Source organism: Mesoplodon densirostris, chromosome 2 (assembly GCF_025265405.1).
Source record: "Mesoplodon densirostris isolate mMesDen1 chromosome 2, mMesDen1 primary haplotype, whole genome shotgun sequence".
Taxonomy (NCBI): domain Eukaryota; kingdom Metazoa; phylum Chordata; class Mammalia; order Artiodactyla; family Ziphiidae; genus Mesoplodon; species Mesoplodon densirostris.
The window spans coordinates 82770973-82798969 of NC_082662.1; the positions used below are offsets into that span (position 1 = coordinate 82770973).

At 41.7% G+C, this 27997-nt stretch overlaps 1 protein-coding gene across 6 annotated transcripts in view; it reads right to left on the reverse strand.

The window, feature by feature from the left end:
- Positions 1-27997, reverse strand: part of TGFBR3 (transforming growth factor beta receptor 3) — a 200072-nt gene that overhangs the window by 24559 nt on the left and 147516 nt on the right. For 2 of the 6 annotated variants that reach the window (XM_060090112.1, XM_060090109.1), the window contains exons 5-15: positions 26770-26953; positions 22191-22359; positions 19772-19919; positions 13963-14152; positions 11906-12243; positions 11326-11478; positions 8420-8560; positions 8090-8248; positions 3449-3748; positions 2864-2899; positions 417-537 (exon numbers count right to left, since the gene is read on the reverse strand). In XM_060090112.1, the coding sequence (XP_059946095.1) occupies positions 417-537; positions 2864-2899; positions 3449-3748; positions 8090-8248; positions 8420-8560; positions 11326-11478; positions 11906-12243; positions 13963-14152; positions 19772-19919; positions 22191-22359; positions 26770-26953 (1939 nt within the window). The remainder of the gene's footprint in view (positions 1-416; positions 538-2863; positions 2900-3448; positions 3749-8089; positions 8249-8419; positions 8561-11325; positions 11479-11905; positions 12244-13962; positions 14153-19771; positions 19920-22190; positions 22360-26769; positions 26954-27997) is intronic. The other 4 variants (XM_060090115.1, XM_060090114.1, XM_060090110.1 and 1 more) reach the window with 3 other exon arrangements.

The window sequence follows — 27997 nt, forward strand, 5'->3', positions numbered from 1 at the left end:
AGGGAGAGTGACATCGTGATGTGATGGAGGCAACCTAGACTTTGATCTAATATTTAAAGAGGAAATCATTGGGACTTCCCTGGCAGTACAGTGGTTAAGACCACACTTCCACTGCAGGGGGCACGGGTTCGATCCCTGGTTGGGTAACTAAGATCCCATATGCCGTGCAGCACGGCCAAAAAGGGGAAAATAAATAAAGAAATAAGGAAATCATTTGCAAATGTATCACTAACCGCATGCCAGCAGGAGAACCAACTAAATAAAATACTCCTTGGGCAAAGAATTCTATTCTAAAGTTACTAATTGGCTATTAATTTATCTTCTGAATACAAGTGGACTTTGATTTACAGTATTGCAGCTTCTTTATGAGCAGCCCTCAGGCCCCTCTTCTCTGACTGAGCCTCCTTGAAACACACCTTTAAATTGTACTTCATGGTGGATCACAGCGAGGGGCTTGGTGAACGTCTTCTTATTCTGCATCATGGCCCAGATCATCGAGGCATCCAGCGAAGTGCAGGCTTCATCAGGAAGCACACACTGCAGAGAGGCAGAGCAAAGCAGTCGGGAGGTCACTCCAAAGGGCCTGCACAGCTGACCTGTGGCCCCTTATCAGACAGCTCACAGCTGTTTACCCCAGAAAAACAGGACATTGGGATGGTTTCAAAGAACCACAAATAATCTGGGAGATGTGAGAGCAGCCCTAGTGTATTCTCAGCTGCACTTGAAGATGCAAACATGGCTGGACGGCTTCCCACAAAACAACTGGAGCTTTTAGTGTTATTTAGTCTGAAAAATAAAAAAAACTACATGACGAATGTTGGCCCTTCACCAAGCTGGCTTCACATAAATGGTTCATGTTTGTGATTTGTGATTGTGGGAAACTTCATGTATTGCATTATGAGGGTGACAGATTTTACATTTGTTGTCCAAAAAGATAATCATGTTGTCGAGTATGTTTGATTTTTTAACTCTGGTATAGGCTCATACAAAATGAAGCTTTCCAGGGTCATCTGCTTTTAATGTTCCAAAATGAAGTCCTGGGGAGTTGTGCCCAGGTGTGGAGGCCATGAGATCAGCTGTTTCTAGCTATTTTAAGGCTCCAAACTTAGAACCAGCATGCCCAAGCCTAGTGTATCTGTTTCCATTATCTTTTTCTTTAAAATAACTTTGGTTCTTTATCTATGCCCATCAGTGGGTAAAATGCTAATGTCAATGACATCCATTCCCTTTTGTTGGAAGAAGAAATATATCAATTATTTTAGAAGTCTATATACAGCAAGGTACCCAGAAAAGTTAATTAGCTTCCAGTTCTTCCATTCACAAGAAAGCAAAGACTTGTAGCTTTACTGTCATTGCTGCTCTAGGCAACATGAAAGTCAGATATATGTTATAAGACAACTCCCCCCCTCCCCCCCTCCCCCAAACAAACAAACAAACAAACAAGAAAAACCTTTACAATAGCCCTCTTGTAAAGAGAAACAATGGATTTTCTGTGGAGAGGAATCATTACTGAAAAGATTTGCATTTTAGGAAAAGCCTTCTTACTTTCCTACTAGTTCTTTGGTTAAGCAAGAGTCTATGATTCTACAACGAACTCACTGCAAGACCCTGGGCAAGACACTGAACTCTCTGGCCTCAATTTCATCAGCAATGGGCAGGGTTGGACTCAACGATCTTTGAGAACTCTTCCTAGAAGATTCTTTGGCTCTGTCTATCGTCATAGAAAGCACTCACAGGAATGTGGAAATATTAACCACAGGCAGCAAACAGAGGGACAGTGGTAACACCTCTATAAATGGTCCTCTGCCATCATATCGACCGTCTCATTTGCTCCTCTACCCAGGAGGGAAGCCGGTACTATTACTTCAGTGGTACAGATGAGGACACGCAGGTTCTGAGAGGTCAGGGACTTGCTAATGTCCTGTTGGTAAGCAGCAGGCCTTCCTTCTCGGTCCTCCATGCTCTTTCCATTCTATCTTGCCTTGGATATAAATAGCGACTTCAGGCTTAGGGTCACATCCCATGTCATCCCCTGTGACTTAGAACTCTCCTTTGAATGTTCTGGAAGGAAATATTAGGACTAATTTTCACAGATTAACACACTATGAAGCTGGGCTGCCACAGGCCAGGCTCACTGAAAGGTAACAGCCACAGCCATCAGTAAAGACCCCTGGTAACTGCCAGGCCTCTCCTCCTAGATCCCTAATTCCTAAAAGTTATCCTCTGGGTCCCAGCCATGCACGAAGCTCCACGTGGTTTTCTACCATGGTCCATTACACCCCAACCTTGATGGCCACTGGAAAGTGAAGGCCCACACAGCTAAGGCACCAATGTTTCCAAAGGCAACCTAAAGAACACAGCCTAAATCACCATATATATATATATATATATATATATATATATATATATATATATATATATGTACTCCCTGAGGACTATGAAATCAGATTTGCTATATTTTCAAATGTATTATAAAATTTCCTATGGTCTTATGGAGAAATGGATGACCAGGGGAATATAACAGTGCAAAGGATTCACATCAGTGGTAATCCATCCAATAATAATAATTTTTCCTTCTCCCTCTACACCCATCTCTTAAAACCTATGTATCAGGTGAGAAAATTCCATCCATACAATACATTATTAATGATATGACTTGACTATTAGACTTTTAGACATTAATTGATATGTGATTATAAAAGGAATAGAAGTCAGCTTACACTGTGTGAGATACCTAAAAAATAAATGCGCATATGATATTATACATAATTATGGCAGATCATAGAAACAAAACTAAGCAGAAGATACCCTTTGTGCACAAGGCCAAAATGATGAGGTAATTACCCTTGCTGATCCCCCCTACCTTGGCCACGCCAGCAAGGTCAAAGGGTTCTGATTTCTGTTGTGGCAATAGAATGTACTGGTTCAATGTGGGGAGTGACATGAGGCGAACATGACGAACCGATGAGAAACCAAGAAAAATTAAAATATTTGTTAGTTTCCCTTAGAAGTCCTCATGAGACAAGTCAACCTTATAACTCACACAGAGAAGGTCAAAAAACAACTGCAATACAAATCTCAGCGGGACCTGGAAAAATTAATCCTCACACTGAACTTGTCCTTCGGCTCTCTGTACTCTTGGCACTGGATACTATCTGAATAGCAAAGATAAAGCCAGACCTCTCCTTCAGTGGAAAACAGTCTTGATTTATCATTCGTAAGATACTACTGAGTAGCACGCATGGAAAAAAAAAAATCATACTGTCAGGATTTATTCTCTAAGACTCCATAAAACTCACAGTTCCCTGCTAACATGAACTTTATGGCTTCAACTGGGCAGTTCCCTAACCCAAAACCTCATGTAACTTGTGATTAAACTTCTCTGGTAGGTCACTGCCTCACCTAAAAATGTCAAAATAACAGTACAAACGGATGAAGGCCCACTAACCTTAGGTAACTTCTGGGGGTCCTTTTCCTTTTTGGTACACAATGTGAGCTCACACTGTAGAAAGAGCAGGGAGGTGTTGAAGATGGGCTTAAAAACAAAGCTGAATCGTTTCTTATCTATCTCGGCTTGCGGGATAGGAAAGTGCACTCTCTTGGGATTGTAGAATTTCACAGATTCATCTTTAGGACAAATGTTCTCAATGATAGTATAATCAGACATCCTATCAGGGTTCGAATATGGAGAGATAAAGCATGTTTGGATGGCAAATCCCAGTTCTTGGTCAGCCTTGGTAACGGACACCTACAACAGAACAGAAAGATCAATTCAGAAACAAGTTAGCATGTCACTTTCACTCTAGGCACAAGGGTAACATACCAAAGCGGCCCTTCTGATGAGAGACATTGCTTTACTTTCTTAACATATCCCTATAGTCTTCCTTCTAATTACAAAAGTAACACACACTACTTGAAGAAACAGATGTTTTCCTTTAAACTTGGTATAGATGATACAGTGAATTATTTAGTTCAAGTCCCAGCCTGGAAGAGTCTATAATACAAGATATATAAGTCTCTTCAACCTCCCATAAGTCCTCTGGGAAATAAAAACAAAAGTACATCATGCACCTAAGTGGATTTTCCCAAATAAACAAAACACCAGTAGGCAAAGCCCCTAATGTCATTAATAGTGTATCACCTGTAAGGCAAGCTCTTTTAAAAAATTACTCAGGGGCTTCCCTGGTGGCGCAGTGGTTGAGAGTCCGCCTGCCGATGCAGGGGACACGGGTTCGTGCCCCGGTCCGGGAAGATCCCACATGCCGTGGAGCGGCTGGGCCCGTGAGCCATGGCCGCTGAGCCTGCGCGTCCGGAGCCTGTGCTCCGCAACGGGAGAGGCCACAACAGTGAGAGGCCCGCGTACCGCAAAAAAAAAGAAAAAAAAATTACTCAAAAAATAAAGGACAGAGGTAGAATCTATTTCAACTAGGCACGGAAGACCAAACTTCTAAACTGCAGCAAGTCAGACTGAGCCTAAAACATTGCAGTAAAGCTATAGATTGGCCTGAAGTCCTGCTTCATGGTGAGCAGGCAGAGCTGGCCTCTGGGGCTGGATGTCGGGGAGGGTGCAATCTGGTGGCGATCACAGGCCTGGCGAAGTGTCCCAGCTTCTCAGAGGTCCAAACCAGACCTTGCCAAGTACTCTCCCTTCACTCTTTAAGCCCAAGGGTGTTTTAAGGGAAATCTAATCTGGAAATGTTTCCGACTCATTTACACTTCCCTCTTACAAAACATTTGTATGGGCTATGTCCAAACCTTGTTAAGGTTCTTTTCTTTAGAAACAGGAAGTAGTATTTGGCCAAGAGTAAACAGAATTCAATTCTCATCTCAACTACCAATTCAAATCTCAACTATCCTGAACTCAGCTAAACTCCTCAAACCAGACTGGATCCTCCATTTGGTGACACAGGGATCACTGTGTGAACTGCCTCTCCCCTCTATTGCCTCATTCCTTGACTAAACTCAGGATCAAAATAAACTTAAACACTTTAGAAATAAAGTTGGTCCTCAACCATAGGCCAATAGCCGCAGAATCCTTTCAAAGGCATGAAGATATAAACACACTTTCCATTCTGAAATACCCAGGGGAAATCCCTGACATTGCATGGGGCTTTTAGGCCACGGCACTATTTTGAAAGATCCCTATGTGGTTAACTGCAAGACGCTAAACAAAGATGACTGTGATAATGACATTTTGTTGTACCTTAAGGCTTAATCCCTGAGAATAGTCTTATGAGATAAATATTTTCATCTTCATTTTATAAATGGAGAAAAAACTGAACACACAGGATAGCTGACTTGTTCAAAATCATATCTAACAAACACTGGGTGAAACCAAGGCTTGAGCCCAGGTCTTCTGAGCCCGTCTATTTTCTCTTCACTATTTCACTACAGCTACAGGGTCAATTCAAGCCACCCATGATGTGGCCAAGGAGGGTGCTTGGTAAGAAGTCTTTCCAGGAAGTAGTATTTGGTAGTCTGAAAATATTCACACTTCATTATTTTTACAGTATTTCCAAAAATGAGATATTTAACCTTGGGAAAATGGCAAATTACATATAGCCTATTTTAAAAAGTGGCCTTTAACATGAACTCAGAACCCACAATGCAAAAATGTGTGACAGAAGAAATGCAAACCTCTTCTCTAATCTCAAAGAAAGTATGCAATGGCAGAATGTCTAAGGTATTCCAAAAAGTTGTTTCGATGAGAGGAAAAAAATCGTCAACAAGTCTTTTTCTCTGAAATGGACAGAAGTGAGTAGTGGCAGGACTCTGCTGCTCACACGCTGTGAGCACTAAACCTTGGTTTCTCCCCCACAGAACGAGGGCACTAACACTGACTAGATACAGTGATTGTGACGATCTGTAAAGTCAAAATTACATGCACACAACACAGTTCCCTTCTAGTTAAGAAATGCCAGCTGTTATTAATAGTATTAGTCTAGATTTAAATTTGGGGGGTTATATATAGAAATATATTCTTTTAATTTCCCAAGACAAATGAACTAAAAGAAAAGCTGCCAACTATGTGACCACCTATCACCCAAGGATGACCAAAGATGAGGTGGCAAAGCTGATAATGTCCTGGATTAAAGGAAGAGACTAGGATCTAGAGGAAATAGAAGATTCTGGGAGGGGATGTGATAAGGATGACCACGAGAAGAAACATGGAAATAGTTCTTTAGATCAAGCCAATGATTGGGTAAGTTTTATTCACTTTCCCCAAATAAAAATTTTATTATTAGCAGTGGAGTCCAAACTGGGAAACAAGGACTAGGCATGGCTGCTATCCTATTTAGCAAAATACTTACAGATTCTCTCTCATATTTCAGGTGGTTTAAAACAACTTTAAAATAAAGCAGTTTATACCATTTTCCCCCTCCCCAGATTCTCTTCAATGTATTATTATGATGTATAATGATATTTAAAATGGTATAGCAAAAAGATTTGGTTCACTTTTTTCCATCACTTGACCATGTCTTTGATTAAATTTAATTATGAACAATATAGATGATATATAAATGGGAAAATAAGAATGAAAAAGAAAATGAATTTCAAGCAAGCCAACACTGGGGGTGGCAGGGTGGGGGAAAAAACCCAAAACACCCAGGGTAGGATACATGAGGAAGATTTAAGGCAGCAACGCCATAGCCTGGCAAAGCCAGGCACACATCTGGAAAAGAGCAAACTGCAATGAAGCAGCACCCCTAAAACCCATAGCATAACAGCAAACCACTGACCAACCACACATGTGGATTGTGCAGCCAGAAAAGCAAGAAGAAAACAACGCATCTTGGATTAGGAGAGAGCTCTGATTAGGGACAGCATGTAGAAAGCAGTATACTTTCCCCAGCAGAGAAAGAAGGTATACCCAACGAAAGACAAGATCTCTTAGAACAGGGAATCAAAAAGGAGACAATCCAGGAAAATGTCTAGAGCCACTGGGCTCCGTCCCAGAATCAGTACAAATGTGAGTTATTTGTCTTTCTTAACTAGAAATATGTGCACTGAAGTCACTTTTAATATATGGAAGTATCCCATTTTGGCCCCTTAAGCTTCTCCCTCCTCCCACAGTGAAGGAGAACACCAGCTTGCAGCTCAGCACCAAAACCAGCTCAACAGAGGACGACTTCCATGTAAGTCCAGCAGACATTCTGGGGCCATGAGGATATTGATCTTCTCTAGAATCCAATCTGTGAACTTGGATATTTGCACTGCTAAGAGGTTACATTTTCTCCCCCTTTCAAATGGTACTTTTAGGATAAACGATAACATCCAGTGGATAACAGTGTGGGCTCTGGAGCCAGATGGTCTGAGCATGAACTCTGACTCTGAACTCTAGTAGGTACTAACTGTGTGACCTTAGACAAGTTTGTGCCTCAATTGCCTCATCTACAAAATGGGGATATTAATAGTCCTGTCTCACAGAATTGCTTTCAAGAGTAAAATACTGCAATACTTATAACTGAGCTTGGCACAAAATAAATCTGCAATAAATGTTAGCTGTTGTTATTTCATTATTACCATCACTACCTAATATTTTTGTAGTCATTCCAAAGATTTATGTTATGTGTGGTTATTATTGTTATATATAGGAAATAGTTTTAATGAATTTATAGATACATTTAGATGATGACCTAGAAAAAGCAATTTTCACGAGATACAGTAACACATAGTATTTCACTCAAAAGTATCCACAGTTTAAAAGATAGTCTCTGAGGTGGTTTGAAATATTCCTTGGTTAATTCTGATACTGCAGCTACTGAACAACTGTCCTTAGCAAAAGTGCTAAGGACAAAGTAAGGACAGGGCTTTATTAGAATTCACAGTGCTGATTTTTTTTTAAACATTTATCCATTCATCTACAAATTACTCTCTCCATTTAGAATGAACGTAGTGAATCCTGAAATTTCCTGCTTTGGTCAGAAATCGACGTGGGAGTGTTTTCTAAGCCACGCCCTCACGAAGAGCTGGTCAAAGTGGTGAGGAAGAGCAGGAAGAGGTCTGCCCCAGCTGCTTTCACTCATGCCCAAGAGCTACTACGAATCTGCGCTAACCTAACAGCCCAAGGCTAACATTTGGGTCTCACCTCAACAAAAACATGTCCGTTCTCTGCCACAGAGAAGACCCCTTGGGAGGGCACCAGAAAGAGGTCAGTGTTGTACAGCTCCATGTTGAAGGTGACATTTCTGTTGGGTGGGTCCTGGAAGCTACTGGGATTCCCCACCTGCCGCAGGCTACAATTAAACTGGAAAAAAAAAAAAAAAACACAGATGGAGATAAATCACAGTCAAATGAAGATTGTAGCTTTATGAGCTTTAGCCTTTAACATCTGATTTTATTTTCCAATAGTCCCTGACTAAAGCTGACCAAAAAGACACCGGTTTCTACAAACTACCTACTACAAATAAACACATACCACCACAATTTCAGGTCGGCTGAAGAAGGAAGTATCTCCTTCATCCGTATCTCCCGGAAATCCATTATCACCCGACTCCAAATCTTCATAACCATCTGGCCAGCCACTACTATCCCCAGGGGGTGGAACCTGTATTACAATCTAAAAGGCAAGGAAAGCACAGTTATAAAAACACCAAATCACATGCCTTTGGTTCTACCTCACACAAACACCCATGTAATAATTCTGAGGCAAACTGAAAATCTGACGTAAAAAAAAAAAAACCAACTTCAAGTATTAAAAAAAAAAAACCAACTTCAAGTATTTTTAGGACTTCATCCTCAGTGATATGAAAAAAAGAAGCCCAATGCATGTTCAAATTAAGATTTACAGTAAAATACGTATTTTCCCCTGTGACAAAATATAAATTATTTCAAACAGTGGGAAAACACCAGACACTGAAATGGGATTGGATGGGATTGTCAATAGGCCCCCCTCTACTGTGGGGGGTGGGAAGGGGTTCTCCTTAGGAACCTTTATATTGAAAACTCTAAGAAATACTGATTTGGTTAATCCAAGGAGTCCTGTACTTTGTATCTGTCAAGATTTGATCATGTTTGGTTTGAGTTAGAAGCAAAGGACCTGATGTTTACTATTGAGCCATTCTCTCCTTTTACTCCTGCACTCCTCCATCTCCCCAATATATCTTTTTTTAAAAAAATAAATTTATTTATTTTTGGGTGCGTTGGGTCTTCGTTGCTGCATGTGGGCTTTCTCTAGTTGTGGCGAGTGAGGGCTCTATAGGCATGCGGGCTTCAGTAGTTGTGGCGCGTAGGCTCAGTAATTGTGGCTCATGGGCTCTAGAGCACAGGCTCAGTAGTTGTGGCGCACGGGCTTAGTTGTTCCGTGGCATGTGGTCTCTTCCCAGACCAGGGCTCGAACCCGTGTCCCATGCATTGGCAGGCAGATTCTTAACCACTGTGCCACAGGGAAGTCCCCCAATATATCTTTTGTATGGTGTATAGATGCAGGAAAGAACATCATGTCTTATGCCATGACAACCTATCTTAACACTGGTTGAAATGATTATTCCTAGGTTAGCTCCAGATAAGATGAAAAAATTCACCCAAGGACCAGGACTCCATAAATTAACTCCTAATTTCTTTGCATATATAGGATAGTTATACTTTTTGTTTGATTTTTCACTCCACGTCCTTAGATTTTTAATATGTTGCAAAACAAAAATATATATTAAGTCTGAAAATTACTACAAACAATTATAACTGGAAGAAATAGTTGAAGTAGCCACTGAAGAGGTGGATGGGAAGGGAATGAAGGAAAACTGCCTCTCTATTCTTTACCAGGCCCTCAAAAGAAAGTACTGATGCAACTAAAGCAAGTTAGGTTATGACTTACCCTATCATAATTTAAAAAAAAAAAAAGAAAGAAAGAATGAATATACCTTTCTCTCCTGAGGCAGATGGCACTTTTTTTTTTTTTTTTTACTTAACAGACTGATTACCATGGCCTCTTATTGGCATTAATTTAGATAAAAGTTTAAAATTCCAAAATCAAGTATACCAGTAATATATGACATTCATTACATCTGGAAAAACTGGATAACTGCAAGAAAATTAGTGTTGGAATTGGCAGAAGAGGGTTCATCATAGAAGTCAAAGGTTAATAAATGATTTCAGTAACAAAGGGAGAGTAACTGCCGCTACCTAGAGTTGGGGGAAGATTAGTGGTCCGGAAGCTGGATTCAGTCCTGGCTCTACTGTTAACTAGTCTCTCAAATCCAAGCAAGTCTCTTAACTCCCTGGAGTTCCATTTCCTCACCTGTGAAATGAGGACGTTGAATGAGATCAGCTTAGGGATCTTTCCAGCTCAAACATTCTAAGATTGTCTGAGGAACAATATAACCTTGGCTCACAGGACAGTCAGTCTCCACATGAGCCACACTGACCAGAGAGCCAGTCTCTTCTCTGGCTAGGTTGAGCCTATCTGTTGACTGGCAGTGGAATAAACAGAGCAGTTGGGGTCTCCCCATGCCAAGCCAAAGGTGGGGTAGGTGCTGAGTGCAGACACACACACCATGTCAAAGCTGGACACAGGGATCTTTGAGCCCTATTTCTACCATCAAAAGTACAACTCAAGTTGCAAAATTATCATTTTAAAGTCCTTTTGAAATTTCATGTTCAAATTCTTTTAACATTCACTGTTAAGTGTCCATCTCTATAAGAACAGATTTAGATGAATCTGTTCTGACAAGATTCTGACAAGAATCATGTCTGGAAAGTGAAGGGTAGCTATTGCAATGGATTATCATTGGGGGAATCTGTGGAATCTCTCTCTGGGTAACTTCAAAAATAGAAGATTTTCTTCAATTTAGGGTCTTTCTTAGAGATGGAGAGAGATTTAACACTTTCTTGAATGACCTTTTCAGACTTCTCTCTTTTGGTTCTTTTGTTCATGAGGGAGGGAGAAGTTCTCCTACTTCTAGACAAGACTCAGATGAGGTCAGAGAGACCACGGTTCTGGTTAGCTCAGTTGTATAGAGGTGCTCGCTCATAGCCCAAGGGCTTGGATTTTATCCTTATGTGGACCAGGCCATCCGAGCCTGCAGCTTAGTCAGAAAAAGTCATAATCACCTTGCCAGTGAAACTCTGCCAAGAGGAGATGGAAGGAAGGGTGGGAAAGATCACCACAAATGCTCCAGCCGAGAAAACAGGGCCTCCCAACTCCCACAGACTCACCAACAAAACAAATAAAAGAGTTCAGGGTCATACTACATCTCATTTTGTTGAGAACTGACACTAGGCTTTGTTCAGACCCTCCTCACTTTCCTAGAAGTCTTAAGACTAATTTTAAGGTAACACCCAGCAAGGCTCTGGCAAAGGGAAAGCTCTGTCCTGGAGAACACTCACGGAGTTGTAGTAAACCACACCATGAGGGGCTGATCGCCGGTGCCGAGTCCCACAGCCATTCAGGGGAGACTCCAGAACGAAGTGGGTGCCATTCATCTTGGCCTTGCATGTGGGATCCAACAGGGTGAGCTCCATCCCAGAGTAGCCTCTGGCCTGAAACAACAACGACTGAAGACATAAAGGGGGGCCCACAGGCCATTCTACAGCATGCAGTTAACACGTTTTGCCTGGTCTTCCACGTTGCAAGTCCAGACCTTCCAAGTTGCTGGAGGCCTGCACTTCCCCTCCCCCCTTACCTCCTTTCAGCCTACCATCTCTCAACAGCCCCAGAATTGTGTTTGTTGGCCTTGGAAATTCAATAGCAAAATATTGACACACAAGGATCTGGAACCCCCCTCACTGAGAACAACAGGAACCGGGTGAGAATCACAGCCAAGGGGAAGTGAGCCCATCCAACTGAGAAAACAGTATCAAATCTCTGGAGTTCAAAAGTGAAAGAGCTGGAAATAACTAACACAGACTGAGGCAAGATGGGAAGGGAGGCAGCCTTCCCTTCTCTCCTTTAAGAAACTGCACCCACCTGAAACGAATCTTTTTCTATAGCCACAGTCATCTTTTCATTGTCACATTTGACTGACAGGGCAACATCCATGCTCCCCTGCATCTCTTCGGCCTCTCTGGGACCAGGAAACAGCTGTATGCTGGGGATGACAGGGTCCTTTGGCCGAGGGATCCCATCTTCTCCCCCTTCCTTCCAGCTTCTCCTGGAGATATCGGGGAAGGGAAAGGGGAAACCTCCATTTTGGCCTCCCCTTCCCCGGATGCGTGGGTTGTCCAGGGCAGGCAGGGTGCCAGGGTCCAGCAGGATCCGTAGCTCAGGAGGGATGGTATGGACTTCCTCATCTCTCATCTCCTCTGCTGGTAAGAGAAGAAGGCAAAACATCATCAGTGTTTGATGCCAGGCCACAATCATATCATTAGAGGCAAGAACAGGAGAAATTAGCAAAGAATGGGCATGTGTAAAATTACTCCTAACAAGCAATGTATAAAAGAGATGAGGAGTCTGGAAGCCTGAATTCTAGTGCTGATGTTCTTTCTAACTGGTTGAATGCCTTTGGGTAAGTGGCCTACCTCTCTGTGCCTCAGTTTCCCAATTTTTAAAATTAAGAGGTTGGATTAGATCAGTGGTTCTCAACTTTGGCTGCACATTAAAATCACTGTGGGAGCTTAAAAAAGAAAATCCCTATGCTCAGGCTGCATCCCAGGCCAATTAAAAACTGAACTCTCTTTAAATCATTATGTTTTAAAGCTCCCCATGTGATTCCAATGTGGAGCCAAGATTAAGAACCACTGGATTAGATGACTTCTAAGACCCTTCAAGCTATACAAATCTACTATTGAATAAGTTATGTGGGACAATATTATTCCATTCAAATGCCAATGAAATACTTTCCCTGAATCTAGAGATTCTTTAGAACAGTTTCTCTAAAGATTTCTTGAAACAGTATTGGTATTTTGAAATGATTTTGCTACCTCGTTTTTGAGTGCTAAATTCTAACACGTATCTGGGTACCCTGGCCTTTTAGAACCTAGTCCCAAAGGAAGAAAGAAAAAGCTGCTTACGCACAGTTATTCCTTCAAAGGGAGAGACATATTTCCATACAATCCATACTCATTATTCTGTCATATTTTCAACAATTTAAAGAAAAAAATTTTTCCCAGTATTCTCTACATCCACTATCCAAAGCCAACTGACGTATGCTTGAGGTCAATCATCTCAGTGGGAGTTGGGAATAAGGATGACAGTGGATGTTGGCTCTCCTTCGATACTATTTTTTTGAAAAGGATGGCACAGTTGTATGGGTCCAAAAGAAGTCAGAGGTTTGGAGGTTTTTAATTTGTACTTTGACTAAAAAAACCCCTTCACAACCACCCTTCGAGGTGAGCCTATTGTTTCCCTCATATGACTGAGAAGGAATCTGAGGCTCAGAGGTTAAGCAACTTCCAAACAGTGAACAAATGGCAGGGCTGGGACTTGAACCTGTACTCCTAACCTTCATTCTACCGGCACTGCACTCAGTAGTGGTACTGTGTGGTGAGCAAGAGGTCTGGGGATCAGAAAACCTGGGTTTCAAGTCTTACTATTCTGAAGAACCTTAAGAACTTGGTAAGCCTCTGCTTTCTCCTCCATCAAAGTGGGATAATAACTCCTGCATTCTCTCTGGATGAGTATGAGAAAGCACGAGTACTCATGACTATTTTCCTATAAGATCCAGCCTGAACTAAGACTTGTCTCCTGCAGGCCCAACCCCTCTGTATCTCAGCCAAAAGTGATCATTAGGCACCTCTGAGAAAAGAACCCAGGACAATTTATCCTTAACATAAGCACAGTGAAAGTGATCTATAAGTTTTCCAACACGCAATCAACTCTGTTACAAAAAAATCTATATTAAAGATAATTTCCCCAAAATAACCTAGCACAATTCTATATAACTTTAAGCTTTATAGTGAAAAGTAGTGAATGAATCATTAAAATTTGCAACAGAAAAACAGCACCATATAAGCTGAAGTGAGAGTTCCTCATTGGAAAACTCATTTGGGGGATATTTTTTATAAAAAAAACAAAATCATACTTACCATTGTTTTCAAGCCGAAGATGAAATCTATTAGCCACAGGAGCCACTGTGTATGATGTTACTGGACTACAGCCATTGTCCAAAGCCCACTTGACCAGACTCTCTTGGGTTGAAGGAATGTCATCTCTTATTGATTTGGTCATTATCATGGATCTTTCACTTTCTTTCCCAAAGCCAATACTGTTAGGAGCCTGAAGATAATAGTAAAATTTCACTCATGAGTGTATGAAATTAAACAGTGTCTTAATATCTGAAACAAATAGATTCTCTATTGTATATGAAAGAACTATTTACCCTTTTGATCCCTACTTTCCTTGGGCTGAGAATACTGATGTGAAAATCTGTAACAGCAGATTAAGAAACTCAGGCTGACTGGTTATACCATTTGGGTTGCTTATGTTGATACAAATGGCATAATCATTTTTGTCATTGGTTGATAAACTAATTATCATAAGCATACCTAGTATGTCACTACAGAGTTAATGTTTAAATTATTAACACACACACCAAATATGATACCAAACTTTTCCTTATTTTTATTTAAAATTATATATAAAGTATACAGGTGTGCATGTTATACTTCCCCCAAATCCTATACCCTAGAGTTAAATGAAAGAAGGCACAACTTAGTTACTTCACTGTGGAGACTATCCCACCTTTGTAAACTACTGAATTCCACACAGTGAAACAGTCAATGTTCATACTTCATTTATAATTTATGATCAATTTAGGAATCCTGTAACTGTATACATTTGCCAATTCTATTAACAGAATATGCTTAGATTTTATGGTTTAAAATATTAATTAATTAATTTACCATCCCTCTAAGTACCAATATATATATATATATATACATATATATTTTAAACATCTTTATTGGAGTATAATTGCTTCACAATGGTGTGTTAGTTTCTGCTTTATAACAAAGTGAATCAGCTATACATATACATGTATCCCCATATCTCCTCCCTCTTGCATCTCCCTCCCACCTGCCCTATCCCACCCCTCTAGGTGGTCACAAAACACCAAGCTGATCTCCCTGTGCTATGCGGCTGCTTCCCACTAGCTATTTTACATTTGGTAGTGTATATATGTCCATGCCACTCTCTCACTTCATCCCAGTTTACCCTTCCCCCCACCCCGTGTCCTCAAGTCCATTCTTTACATCTGTGTCTTTATTCCTGTCCTGTCCCTAGGTTCTTCATAACCTTTTTTTTTTTTTTTTAGATTCCATATATATGTGTTAGCATACGGTATTTGTTTTTCTCTTTCTGACTTACTTCACTCTGTATGACAGACTCTAGGTCCAACCATCTCATTACAAATAACTCAATTTCATTTCTTTTTATGGCTGAGTAATATTCCATGTATATAGTACCAATATTTTTATCCGGTAGTACAAGTAACTGTTAAAATTAACTTTCACTTGGTAATCAGTTACAAACTTAAAACTGAATGACAGAAATCTTTCCAGGAAAGGATATAAAAGGACTCTGAGTAACAAGGACATGGAAGGTAAATTTCACATCACCTTCTGATCCTACAGCAGTGATCTTCTCAGATGGTGAGGGAGCTGAATGCTGCAGGGGGCACCCCAAAGGGAAGTCACCACATTTTCAACAACTGCTCCAACAGGGCTGGAAGGCCCTTCCAGCAAGCAGATTATGCCATCTCATGCCATATAAAAATCACTTTAATTTCCATGCCCAATTATTTTCTTCTGCATACATGCAGCATTTTTCCTAAATTCCCCATTTGTTTCCCATTCTGTTTGCCCCTAACATGACTAAATATTAATCCTTTCCCACTGTAAAACCATAGAAGATTCACAGCCTCTAAGTTCTCTTGGCCTCTCTGGTTGTGAGATATTGGCCGAGGACACACATTTTCAATTCAAAGCTTAAAGGATCTCACCCAGTATATTTTTCTACTACCCAAAGTGCTTATCTGAGGAAAAACTGCCAGACTGGCCAGTCACAATGATGCATGCAAGTGACCAGAGAGAGAGTTTTAACCAAGTTCTGTAGCCATTTGCAAAAAAAAAAAAAACTCAGTTTCACAGGTTTGGATTATTCTATTCTTACTGGGATTCACAGAAAACTCCTTCAGAGAAAATTCCTTAGGGAAAGGAAAAGAAGAAACGAAGGGAGAGAGGGAGAGAGGGAGGAAAGAAGGAAACTAAAATGAAATAAAGAAGGATCCAATTTGTTCTTAGAACTTCTTATTCACTGAGTCAATAGCATTTTCTTCAGCACAGCTTCTTCCAGCCTTTCAAGGCAGCCTGTTGTTTTGACTGGCTGGAGTTGCAACACTGGCCTAAACAATACTGCTTGGCCTCATCTGCACTAGTCTTTCATGTTGTTGGACAGCTGAGAAAATACTGTATTTCCAGAATACTATCATCATAACTGCCACCTATCCTTTTTGTAACAATATGGAATGACTTGTTTACACCTTTCCACATTAACTCTAGGAGCTGTCAGTACAACTCATACTGATTACACCTCATGACTTACAAGGCTAGAAATCTATCTACGCATTTGTAAAGCAGCAAGGTTTGGGACAATGGCAGGCAAGTTGGTTCCAGGTAATGAGTGAATTCCTCATCCTGTATTTCTGGGAGTCCCCAGGCTTTTCCAAGGCCTCAGTATAGCTACTTCCTATGGGGGTGTTCAAGGAGGTCTCAAGTACCACCGCCATTTCCCACTCGTATCTTCACAAAGGACGATGAGCTAAATAGAGTCTGAGTGGCTTCCCCTCTCTCCCACCACCCAACACACCTGCATCAGAACTGCTGATGTCCGGGAGGGGGCATCTGGGGGAAGGGTTAGGCAGAGAGTTATGCATATTCCCACTGGGATTAAAAAATGTCTTTTCTAAGAATAAACTCACTATTTCCAAACTTGAAGCCCTGAGGCCATATGAAATAATACAACGGGAAATTTCTAACAAGTTATCTCCATCTATTCTTTTATGTGTTGGAGGTTCTTCCAAAATGTGATTATGCATGGTCCATAAGGGCCCTGAATTAAAAGCCAGAGCTGGGCATGGCGATGTAATGCAGACACTTCTAGTAGTCCCATCTGGCCCCAGCACACAACCCTTTGTGTCTCTTTGGACCATCCTGTCTTTTGGAGGGTGCATTCTACCCAGGTCCATTCCTGACACACACATACACACACGCGTGCGCCTATGTTTTGTTTTGTTTTGGTTTTTTAATTGGGGTATAGTTGCTTTACGATGTTGTATTAGCTTCTGCTGTACAACGAAGTGAATCAGCTACACGTATACATATATCCCCTCCCTCTTGGATCTCCCTCCCACCCCCCCCATCCCACCCATCTAGGTCATCACAGAGCACCGAGATGAGCTCCCTGTGCTGTACAGCAGGTTCCCACTAGCATCTGTTTTACACATGGCAGCGCACATACGTCAATCCCAATCTCCCAATTCACCCCACCCCACCCCCCGCCTGGTGTCCACACATCCGTTCTCTATGTCTGCGTGCTCTTCTTTAAATTTATCCCATCAAGTTCCATACAATTCTTTTAGTAGACATTTGTCTTTGTCTTCACTTTAATTGCTCCTACAGACAAACTTTTAAAGAGTTGCTAATAGAAGGAAGATGAACCCCCCTTTTTATGGCAGGCACTGTGCTAAGAGCTTTACATGTGTTATTTAATTCTCCTCCAAAATATAAGGACTAGGCATTACTATTCCTTTCTAGAGAAGGGGAACCTGAGGCTCACAGAAGTTAAGTAGTACATGTAGCTGAGAACTCACCATGTGCAGGCAGTATGCTGAGTGCTTTAGATGAAATACCCAGGACACACTTAACAAATATTTGTTGAATGAATGAATGGACTCTGCTAAACCTCACAAGAACTCTCAAGGTGAGTATTATCATCGTACCCATTTCACAGGAAAGGAAACAGACCCAGAATTTAATGAGATTGCCCAGTATCAACTGGGAGTAATGGCAATTGGAAATGGGATTTGAATCCAGCCCTTTCTGGCCCCAAAGCCAGGATTCTTTCCACTCCACCCTTTTATTAGCAGGTAACTATTCCTCCCAGCACAGTCAGAATTCACATCTGAGACAGGAGTTAAGAAATCACAAAGCAAGTGGGAGAATAAAAAAGAACATCATGAAACATTACCTAATTGTTTAGCAATGTTGTCATGCATTGTCCAAAATTGGCCTGGAACAGGAGTACGGCCAAGGAGAGCAATATAAACAGATCTTGCACTGGGATGAGCAATCTCATTTCTAGCCTTTCTGATTCATATGAGAAGTGGGGATGTTCAAAGTGAACTCCAGGACTGCCATGGACCAGGCACACATACTCAGGGAGAGAAAGAGCCATTGAAGGGTCAGGGCCAAAAGAACATTTACACAAGAACTCCAGCAGGGAATTAAAATGTACCGTATGTTTTTGCCTTTCAAAGCATGATTCCCTTTCCTGTTTTTGTTATTCTGAAATTAAAAACATTTGGTTGGTGTGCCAGGCAGCAAAGGCTGCAGACACCCCTGGTCACCAACACCCCTCATGCCACGCCAGGGAAGGCAATCAAAACAGCTCTGACTTCAGAAAATCACTGCTGGGCTTTGTGCTCAATACGAAATTAATGTATCACCATTACACATGATGGCTCATTGGGATCCTCTCAAAGTTAAAAAAAAAAAAAAAAAAAAAAAACACCACAGGAACCAGAAATGATTACTTTAAAATTACGACGTGTGTGCTCATGGCTTTGCCTGCTGCCCCTGGCAAATGCTTGTACATGACACTGCCCAGGGGACCGTTGGCTCTGTCACTGCATTATCACACAGAAGGTGCCATGAATGAATAATACCAACACCAAAGGCATCCCTCTCCCAAAATAGTGAAAACGTAAAACCCACTCCAGTTGATTCAATGCAGGTACTGAAAGAGGAATTGGCCACGGTTTTTATAAAAGACAATGCACAAAAATTTGAGCCCACAAAAGAGATGCTAAAGAGGTAATTATCTTCTTAAAAATGAGGAGGGGCAATTCTTCTTTAACTTTCAATATAATTTGCTCCAATATTCTGTCAAATAGTTATCTCCCTAAATACTTGAAAAAGATTTATTTTACCAAATTTCAACATTCATCTTTTCAGGAAACTAGCTACTGTTTGCCTGTCATGCCACCCAGCTAAACTTCTTAAGTATATTTCCTTCATGAAATATAATGCTTAGGGAACAGGCTGAGGGATGTTTTTCCAGCATCATCTCACTAACCTCTCCATGGCTATAATTCTTTTATCAGTGTTTCACCCTTAGAAGCAAGCAAAAAGACATGCCAATACCAAGTATTTATCTCAAAAAGAAAAATGGGCTGGAGTCAGCTGATTTCCCACACCTTCCTTAAAAACCCAACCCCAAAGTGAGAGCTGATATTTAGGACCATGACACTGAGGCCCCTACAGGGCTCTCAGCCATGAAAGGCTTGTGTTCATTATTTTATACTTACTAGGTCTGGAAAGCACGCTAATACATTTCAGGAATTTCACAAATGAGGCAACTGGGGTCCAGAGAGGTTAAGGGACTTGCCCAAGGTCAGAGTTTGTAAATGGCAGAGTCTGAACTTAAATCTGGGTCTGTACTGACCCCAAAGACCATGTTTTTAACTACCACCCCGCCCGCCCTTGTCAGGAGATGCCAAGGAGCAGCCTATTTTATAAAGTGAAAAATAACAGAGAGAAACTTCACAAAAATAACACATACAGACACAGCTTAAATTATCACCATTCATCAAAACAAAGAAACGCTTAACTAACTTACGATAACTTTCAGGTTTCCCTTAATATCAAAAGATTTGATCACCCAGTTGACAGACTTTTTGCACTTCAAGATCAGGATGAGATCTTTGACCACCTCAGGATCCTTTCGAGAAGGTCTTATGTCAATTATGATATCCACCTGGAAAGCACTGTGAATGGAAAACAAAGGCAGAGTTAGGACCCAAATGCCAGAAAGTTGCAACTATCTTCCCCTCTTCCAAGTCTTCATGTTTCCAGCGTCTGGCCAGTTGATTAAAAAGCTGGAGTCGATCCCAGGCAAATGACATGTGCAAAACAGATTGTTAGTGCACACATAACAAAATGGTTTTACATAACAATAGAAAGATATGCCTGTGGATAATTAGCCACTAAACTTTTTCTCTTTGTTGAAAAAAGAAAAAAAAGGTGATTACTTAATGCAGCCACTTTTTTTGTTTGTTTGTTTTTAACATCTTCATTGGAGTATAATTGCTTTACAGTGGTGTGTTAGTTTCTGCTGTATAACAAAGTGAATCAGCTATACGTATACATAGATCCCCATATCTCCTCCCTCTTGCGTCTTCCTCCCACCCTCCCTATCCCACCCCTCCAGGTGGACACAAAGCACAGAGCTGATCTCCCTGTGATCTCCCTGTGTGATGCGGCAGCCACTGTTTGAAATGGACGTGAACAAACCCGGAGAGTTTACTTTTGAAGCAGAACTGCTGCTTTTTCAACCTCCAGCACCCTTGATGTGTAACATTCTAATCTGCTATGTGCTCAAAATCCTTCAGAGCAGTAGTGGGCGGCAGTTTGGTGAGTGGGATGACAGGGTGGATGGAAGAGGGAGGCAGTAAAGCAGTGAGGAAGCTTCAGAATAAAATAAGAGGCAAAAGGCTAGAGAATTTCTTGACTTATATAAGGTGTGCTTAAGCCATTAACATTTGTCACAAAATCATATCTGCATTTACTTTCCCAAACTTCTGGATATACAGTTATTAAAATAAAAAAACAGATGGTCAACCAAGTGATTACTGGAAAATTAATGAACACAATCCAAACTTCTAAGAATCCAGTATAAAAGAGAATTTTTACCAAACAATAACATCTCTGTCATTCTGGATTTAGGGGAAAGTCTTTATTTCCATCTTGGTTTTACACACTTGTAAACCGTTAAAATGATGATATACAGTACTCAAATGAAGCCTTAGGCTTAATATCTAAGCACATTTGCCAGATTGCTTCTATTCCCATTCCCTTTTAATTTTCCACAAATTCTTCACATGGAACAGAATTCCATTTCCAATCCTACCAAAACCGATTGGTAGTTTAATCACTTTTGAAATCAAAGTTTCATTAGAATTTTAACTGTGAAATCCTTCCATAATATAAATTTACATTTTAACTCACTAGTCCCCATGAAATGCAGGTGAAAGTGGGAGAAAGGCCTACTTTCTCCCTTTTCTTTCTTTCTTAAATTCCATAATCATTCTTGATAGAGTTAAATTTTCAGTCCTGGGGCAGGACGCTGGGGGTGAGAGAGAGAGAGGTAAGTGGTATCTAATGGCTCTTTGGTGTGTCACCATGAAGGGCCACTCCTCTGACACACACACACACATTCACACACAGCTTTAAACAGTTATGAGTGCAAAAGTGCTCTGAGGACACTATAAACAGAAATCTGTTAACAAACATAATATTAAAAAAACACATAATATTGTTAAAATAATAATTATGTTAACAAGGCACATTTTGTAATTTTCTTATCAGGGATAACCTCAGTCAAAGGAGATAATAATGGAGTAAGAGTGACTGTTCTATAACTAGTACAGTCCACCCTCTGTATCTGCGGATTCCACATCTGACGATTCAACCAACCACGGATGGAAAATATTGGGAAAAAAAAAAAATTCCAGGAAGTTCCAGAAAGTAAAACTTGAATTTGCCACGTGCAGGCAACTATTTACATTGTATTTACAACTATTTACATATTGTATTAGGTACGATAAGTAATCTAGAGACGATTTAAAGTATACAGGAGAATGTGCGTAGGTTATATGCAAACACTATGCCATTTTATATAAAGGACTTGAGCATCTATGGACTTTGGTATCCAAGGGAGATCTGAAACCAACCTCCCACAGACACCAATGGACGACTATACCAAGAAGTTTAAATTAGGCTTCAGAACTCATCTGGGATATATGGGATCTAGAGACAGATGCAGAAAATAAAATATGACACTGGTACCTTTACTCCCTTCTTCAAAGCTTCTGTGAATCTCACCCAAAGCATCAGTGGCTTCTCCCCCTCACATGAGGGAGGGCTAAGCCTCTCCCTGTCTCAAGTCAGAATCATATCAAGTCATATCAGATCTTTGTTTTCATCTCTTAGTTCAGAAAACACACACAACACACACACACACTCACACTCACACTCACCTGTAGGGGTTAGAGTTGGGGGTGATTAACTCAATGATGTGTACTTCCTTATCTCGGGGCTGGCTGGATATCACACACCCTTCTGCAGCTTTGGGCTGAAGGTACCCGGCAAGGTAATTGAGGGAGAGAAAATTCTTCCCTATGTTGCACGTGGGAGGGAACACTTGATCTGAAAGTAAAAAAACACATTGAACTACGTGGTAACCAGACTCAAAGGAGAGAAGATAACAGTGACACTGGGCAAGTGCAGGACACAGGAAATCACAAGCTTGTGTCCCGAAATGCTTCCTCTATGGTCACCAGTGGCCTCCTACTGACCAACTTTAGTGGCCTCTTTTGGTCTAAATTCTCTCCTTTCCTGTTCTCTTTGATTCTGTTTTGTCCTCACCCATTTCCTATGACCTATCTTTCAGCCTCTCACTAGTTCCTTGTCTGCTCATCCTTTAAACACCAGTGGTCCTCAATCTTTGGTGCATATCAGAATCCACCTGTTTGGACCCCACCCCAGAGAGTCTGATTCAGAAGATCTAGGTGGGACCTTGGAAGCTTTCTTTTTGAAAAGCTCCATAGTTAATCCTGATATAAACCAAGACTAAGAATCTCAGTTCCTTCCTCAACTCTCTTTTTATTTCTTTTTCTTCCTAGATGATCTCAATCACTCCCACGGCTTCAACTTATACCTAGATCATGACTCCTGAGCTGCAGACCTGCATTGTCATCTGCCTACCAAGCACCTTCCACCTAAAAATCCAATAGATATTTTAGTCAGCATACTCAACACTGAATCCAATGACCTATCCTATTCCCAAATATGCTCCTCTTGGGATATTTGCTATTTCAATTAATAGAAGAACCAGCAACCTAACTAATTCTCTGGCGCACGGTGTGGAATTAATCATTCCTTCATATTTATCCGTCAAAGCAATTTATACTCTAAAAGCTGAAGGTAGCAGTTTGAGGGAAACACTGAGGGCAGACCTCTACTCTTTCCCATAATCTTGACACAGACAGCGAATGTTTATATGGCACTTTACAATTTATAAGGTGCTTTCATAAACATTATCTCATTGTGCTGAGGGCTGTTCATCACCTCCACCAGGGAAAGTGATGCAATTACTAACAGTCTGAAGATACTCCCCCAACGGCACATGCTGCTTACACAGCATCATGGCTGATGGGATTTCCATTTAGTGGTTTAAATGTTTAAACAGAACTTGAAACTGCTGGCAGTGTGACAGCTGGGACCAATGTCAAGGAAGTTCTAGGTGTAGCAAGATTTTTTCAGAAGCGGTAATTAATCAGAGCCCTGGCACTTTAATGAAACAGACTTCTGCCTTTTTCATTTAATGGACAGCATGCCAGGGTTCAGATTCATATGCAAGTCTCACTTAGGAGTGAGGAATCAGCCTGGGAGTTCCCAAGATTGGGTTGACAGTGCCCTCCCCTGCCTGCCCAACTGTGCAACCTCCCCTCTACTGAAGCTCACAACATACATTGTGGCATCCTGGCTCCGTGCACCATGGCACCCCCAGTGACACCCCTAGAACAGAGGGGACCAGAGGAGTTCACCAGGCCCCTGCTTGGAGGCTCGCTTCAAGAAAGTGTTGGTTCTGCATTCTGTATTCTTCCCTAAAGACCCCCTCAGAGAGAAGAGGCCAGGGCTCTGCCAACTCAGGCCGCTGGAGCAGCCTCCCCTCCACATCTGCTGAGGGTTTTGCCAGATGAGCAGATGAGGAACGCACACCCTGCAGCTGCAGCCCTGCGGATGCCTCCCCCAGATCACAGGACAGAAGACGATATTGGGGTGGCAAGGCTGAAACTTAATCAAGAATCAGAGGGTGGATGTATGGGCCAGGGACAGGTCAGTCTGGAACTCAAGAGACTAGGACCCTCCTGGGACTCTGGCCCGTATACCCAGTTCATAGGTGTGCCTGGGGTGCATCTGGCACATATAGGGTAGGCACATGGCACAGGTTTCCTGAATTAACAATGGTGTGAGATTTGAGACAAATAACAAAAAACTCACCCACATTGTGACCCTCCAAAGCCACCAGGAAAGGTTTAATTGTTTAAAAGTTGATGTTGTTAAGGGCTTAAGTCCCAGTTGCCATTGTCACTAAGCTGAATAAGCTGATCACTTTTTGTTGTTCGTGCATGCATGTGTGTGGTTCCCCCCCACCCCAAATGACCTTCCGCATGCCTGGCATCAAAACTTACACTAACTGCCAAGCAGAAAGGAAACCACAAAGGGGAATCCCCGGGTAGAAACCTGGCAAGTTTGGGGGCGGGGGGAAGTCACATGCTTATTTGTATTTTAGGAAAGGATTGACAAACCACTTTGAGAGCTAGAATAGTATACTCTAAGAACTTGGAAGGTAATGTAAACACCTCATGTTGCTGCTATGGAAACTGAGCCTCTGGTGGTAGGTAAATCAGAGTGTTGCTTGAAGCCTCACAGGTAATGAGACCAGACAGGATAAGAACCGAAAGCCCTCAGTTCTTCCACTCTAAGCATATAGGTTAGAGCAGTAGTTCTCAAACATTAGCAAGCAACAGAATCACCTAGAGTGCTTGCTAAAACACAGATGGCTGGACCCCAGGGTTTTCAATTCAGTTGGTCTGGGGTGGGCCCAAGAACCAGCATTTCTGTAAGTTCCCAGGTGATAAGGATGCTGCTGGGGTGGGGACCACACTTTGAGAACCACTGGGGAAAGAACAAGAGGAGGCTCATGGCCTAGGATTCCCGACTCAGTTGGGTAGAGACAGGTGAGGTTCTGGGAAACCAGTGGATGAGGTTTGTTCAGCAGAGCCCAATCCATGGTGATAGACAACATCGCCTGTGGTCCACCAACCTAACCAAGGACCCTCACTCTCCCAGCTGCTCCTCTCCATGGTATGGGCCAGTGACTTATACCCAACTGGTGGCTGGAGTCAAGTTTCAGGGGCTCCAAAGGTGTTGCCAAGGAGTTAAACAGTTTTTACTGGATGGGACACCAGGTCCTTAAAGTTCTTCCCTGATCCAGTGTGCAGCCTTGGGGAAGTCATGGAACCCCTCACTCCTGTACACAGAAGCTCATGCACCGTCAAGAGAAAGGAGCCCAACATTCTACATGTTACCATAACACATATCCTTATTCTAACAAATTCCAGGGGGGTAATCAATATTCAATCAATATGCACCAGAATTCTGCTTCAGAAATAGAGACGATTGGTCAGGGCTTAGAACCTTTATTAAAAGAGACTTTTTGTTTTGTCCCAATAGGACTTGACCTCTATGCTTAGCTGCCTGAATACCATGAGAGTTTAGTAACAAACTTCAACTTTTTGAATCCAGTTCTCATCTAAAACTCTTCCTCCCTCTACTCAACTAAACAAGTCCTTCCATCCAGGTAGCCTACTTTCACGTTTAGGTTATGCTTATTTGGTTAAGACTTAAAATGCAGCATCAGGAAATAAGCATTAGACTCAAAGGTCAGGAAACCTGAGTTTGAGTTCTAGTTTTGTCACTTGCTAGTAATGTGGATAAGAGCAAGTTAGGTTAACCCTCCACCATCCCCTCAGCAAAATGGTGGAAATAACGGTTTTCTCCTAGGATTACTGGCAGGGTTAAGTGGGGTGCATGTGAAGGCACCTGATATGGCCTCTGCACAGAGCACACACTCAACTTCAGTGTCCACCTCTTCCTGCATCTATATCAAACATCCCAGATCCAAAAAAGGGCTGGGAACTAGCATTCAATAATTCACTTGCGCTGCCACGCTGCCTGTGGAAGAGGTGACAATTGCTGTAGGTTTCAAAAGAAAGCAGATGGACCCTGAGGATCTGAAATGCCATTTTCACACAATCACCTGACTGTAACAAGGACCCATTCACAAGAGTTGTTATTTCCAGTAACTTATTCGGGAGCTCCAAATATACTCGACTAAAAATAATGATAAAAAAGTTATTTAAGAAATAATATGCTTTGAAAGTTGAGTCACCAGATATTTATATCCCTCTGCAAGGCAAGGAAATTAAAATGGGCAATTTCTTATCAAGGCTAAACAGTTCCTTTCTTCAATAATTTGTCCTTGTAACAGGCATTAGTATTAAAAATATTTTCAAACACTTTTCCTCTGCTATTGTCCAAAACTTAACTGATGTCTCGAGGCCATAAAGCTGACATTGGCTTCAAATGTCTACAGAATTATAAGTGGGAGGAAGCTCTAACTGTTGACCCATCCTGCTAACTCTTCCTGCATTCCATCAGGTATCCCCTCCTTTCCCACACCTCAGCTTCTCGGCCTCCACTCACTTCTTCTGACTTCTGTGCATGGGTGTCTTCTAAATTCTACACAACAACCTTCTCCTCTCTCAACCAGGCTACTCCCCACTTCTCCCCCATTACCACGTCTGCTTCCTCAGAAGGAAAAAGGGAAGGAGGGGATGTGGTGGGGAGTAGGCCCCAGTGATGCCTCAGGTCCCTGCCCGCTCCAACAATCTGTAATTCTATAATTCCCTGCCCTAACCACCTGGTCTCAGAAAAGAAAAAAACTGACTGGCATAAATCAGTCAGTAATTGACGCCACATAAAATTTACCTTCCCCCACTTTAATATAAATGTTTCTTGCTATCTTGAGTTCAGTGAATGAAGTAACTGCTCCATATTCCTTTCGGGCCCAGTTTAACAGATGCTCATTTCCATGCGGGAAGCTCCTTTCCTCTGTTTCTGCTGACAAGGAGAAGTTTCCTGATGAAAAATGGACCACAGAACCCTCAGACACCTAGAAGAAATAGAATTGCATATTTAATGTGGTGCAGTCACCCAGAGCTGAATCATAATTAGAGAAAGAACTAATCAGACAATTAATGGATATTTGTCAATCCAACCTCTTCCCTTATATAGGCACATCATCTTTTTTCAGCAGCTGATTCAAGAAACAATCACAAGCCTACCTTCTTCCAGGTAAAGACAAAACTACAAACAGGGGCTTCCCTGGTGGCGCAGTGGTTGAGCATCCACCTGCCAATGCAGGGGACACGGGTTCGTGCCCCGGTCCTGGAAGATCCCACATGCCACGGAGAGGCTGGTCCCATGAGCCACGGCCACTGAGCCTGAGCGTCCGGAGCCTGTGCTCCGCAACGGGAGAGGCCACAACAGTGAGAGGCCCGTGTACTGCAAAAAAACCAAAAACCAAAAAAAAAAAACCAAAAAACTACAAACAATGCAGGATGTCCTTTTGAATTTTTAAAGAACTTTGTGATGAGAGAGTGCATTGTGAGGAATCATGAGACTTATCACTATTTTCCAGATACCTAAATTGAAGGCCAACCTTTCAAGTAATGAGTTTCAAGTTAAACAGGAAGCCTTGGTGAGTGTTTTCGTGGGCTTGTAATGGACTTCTGGATCCGTGCAAGTGATCCCAAAGTCCTGCTAGCACCTGAGCTTGACGTCCGAGTCTTCCACAGTTGCAGCCTCTGCCATCAGGGTCACCACCACAGGAACACAGCAAGAGTCCCTTTGGTTTAATGTCTCCTGAGCACTGAGATAAAAAATGGCCAGAGCTGGCCTGTCTTCTACCACTTTATATACTACTTCCTCGCAGTGAGATGAATGTGTATTACAGTTGATTTTGTAAGACCCCCAAATTCCCATAGATAATGAAGTCAAGAGGCTGTTAGACTGATCCTCATAAAACTTTTGGGATGATTTATGTAAGTCCCACATTTTTGCTGGATGTATTTAGACCACTGCTGACCTAGCATATCATGGTATATATAATTAACACAAACAAAGGGGGAAAATTATCATCTTGTTGCTGTACTAT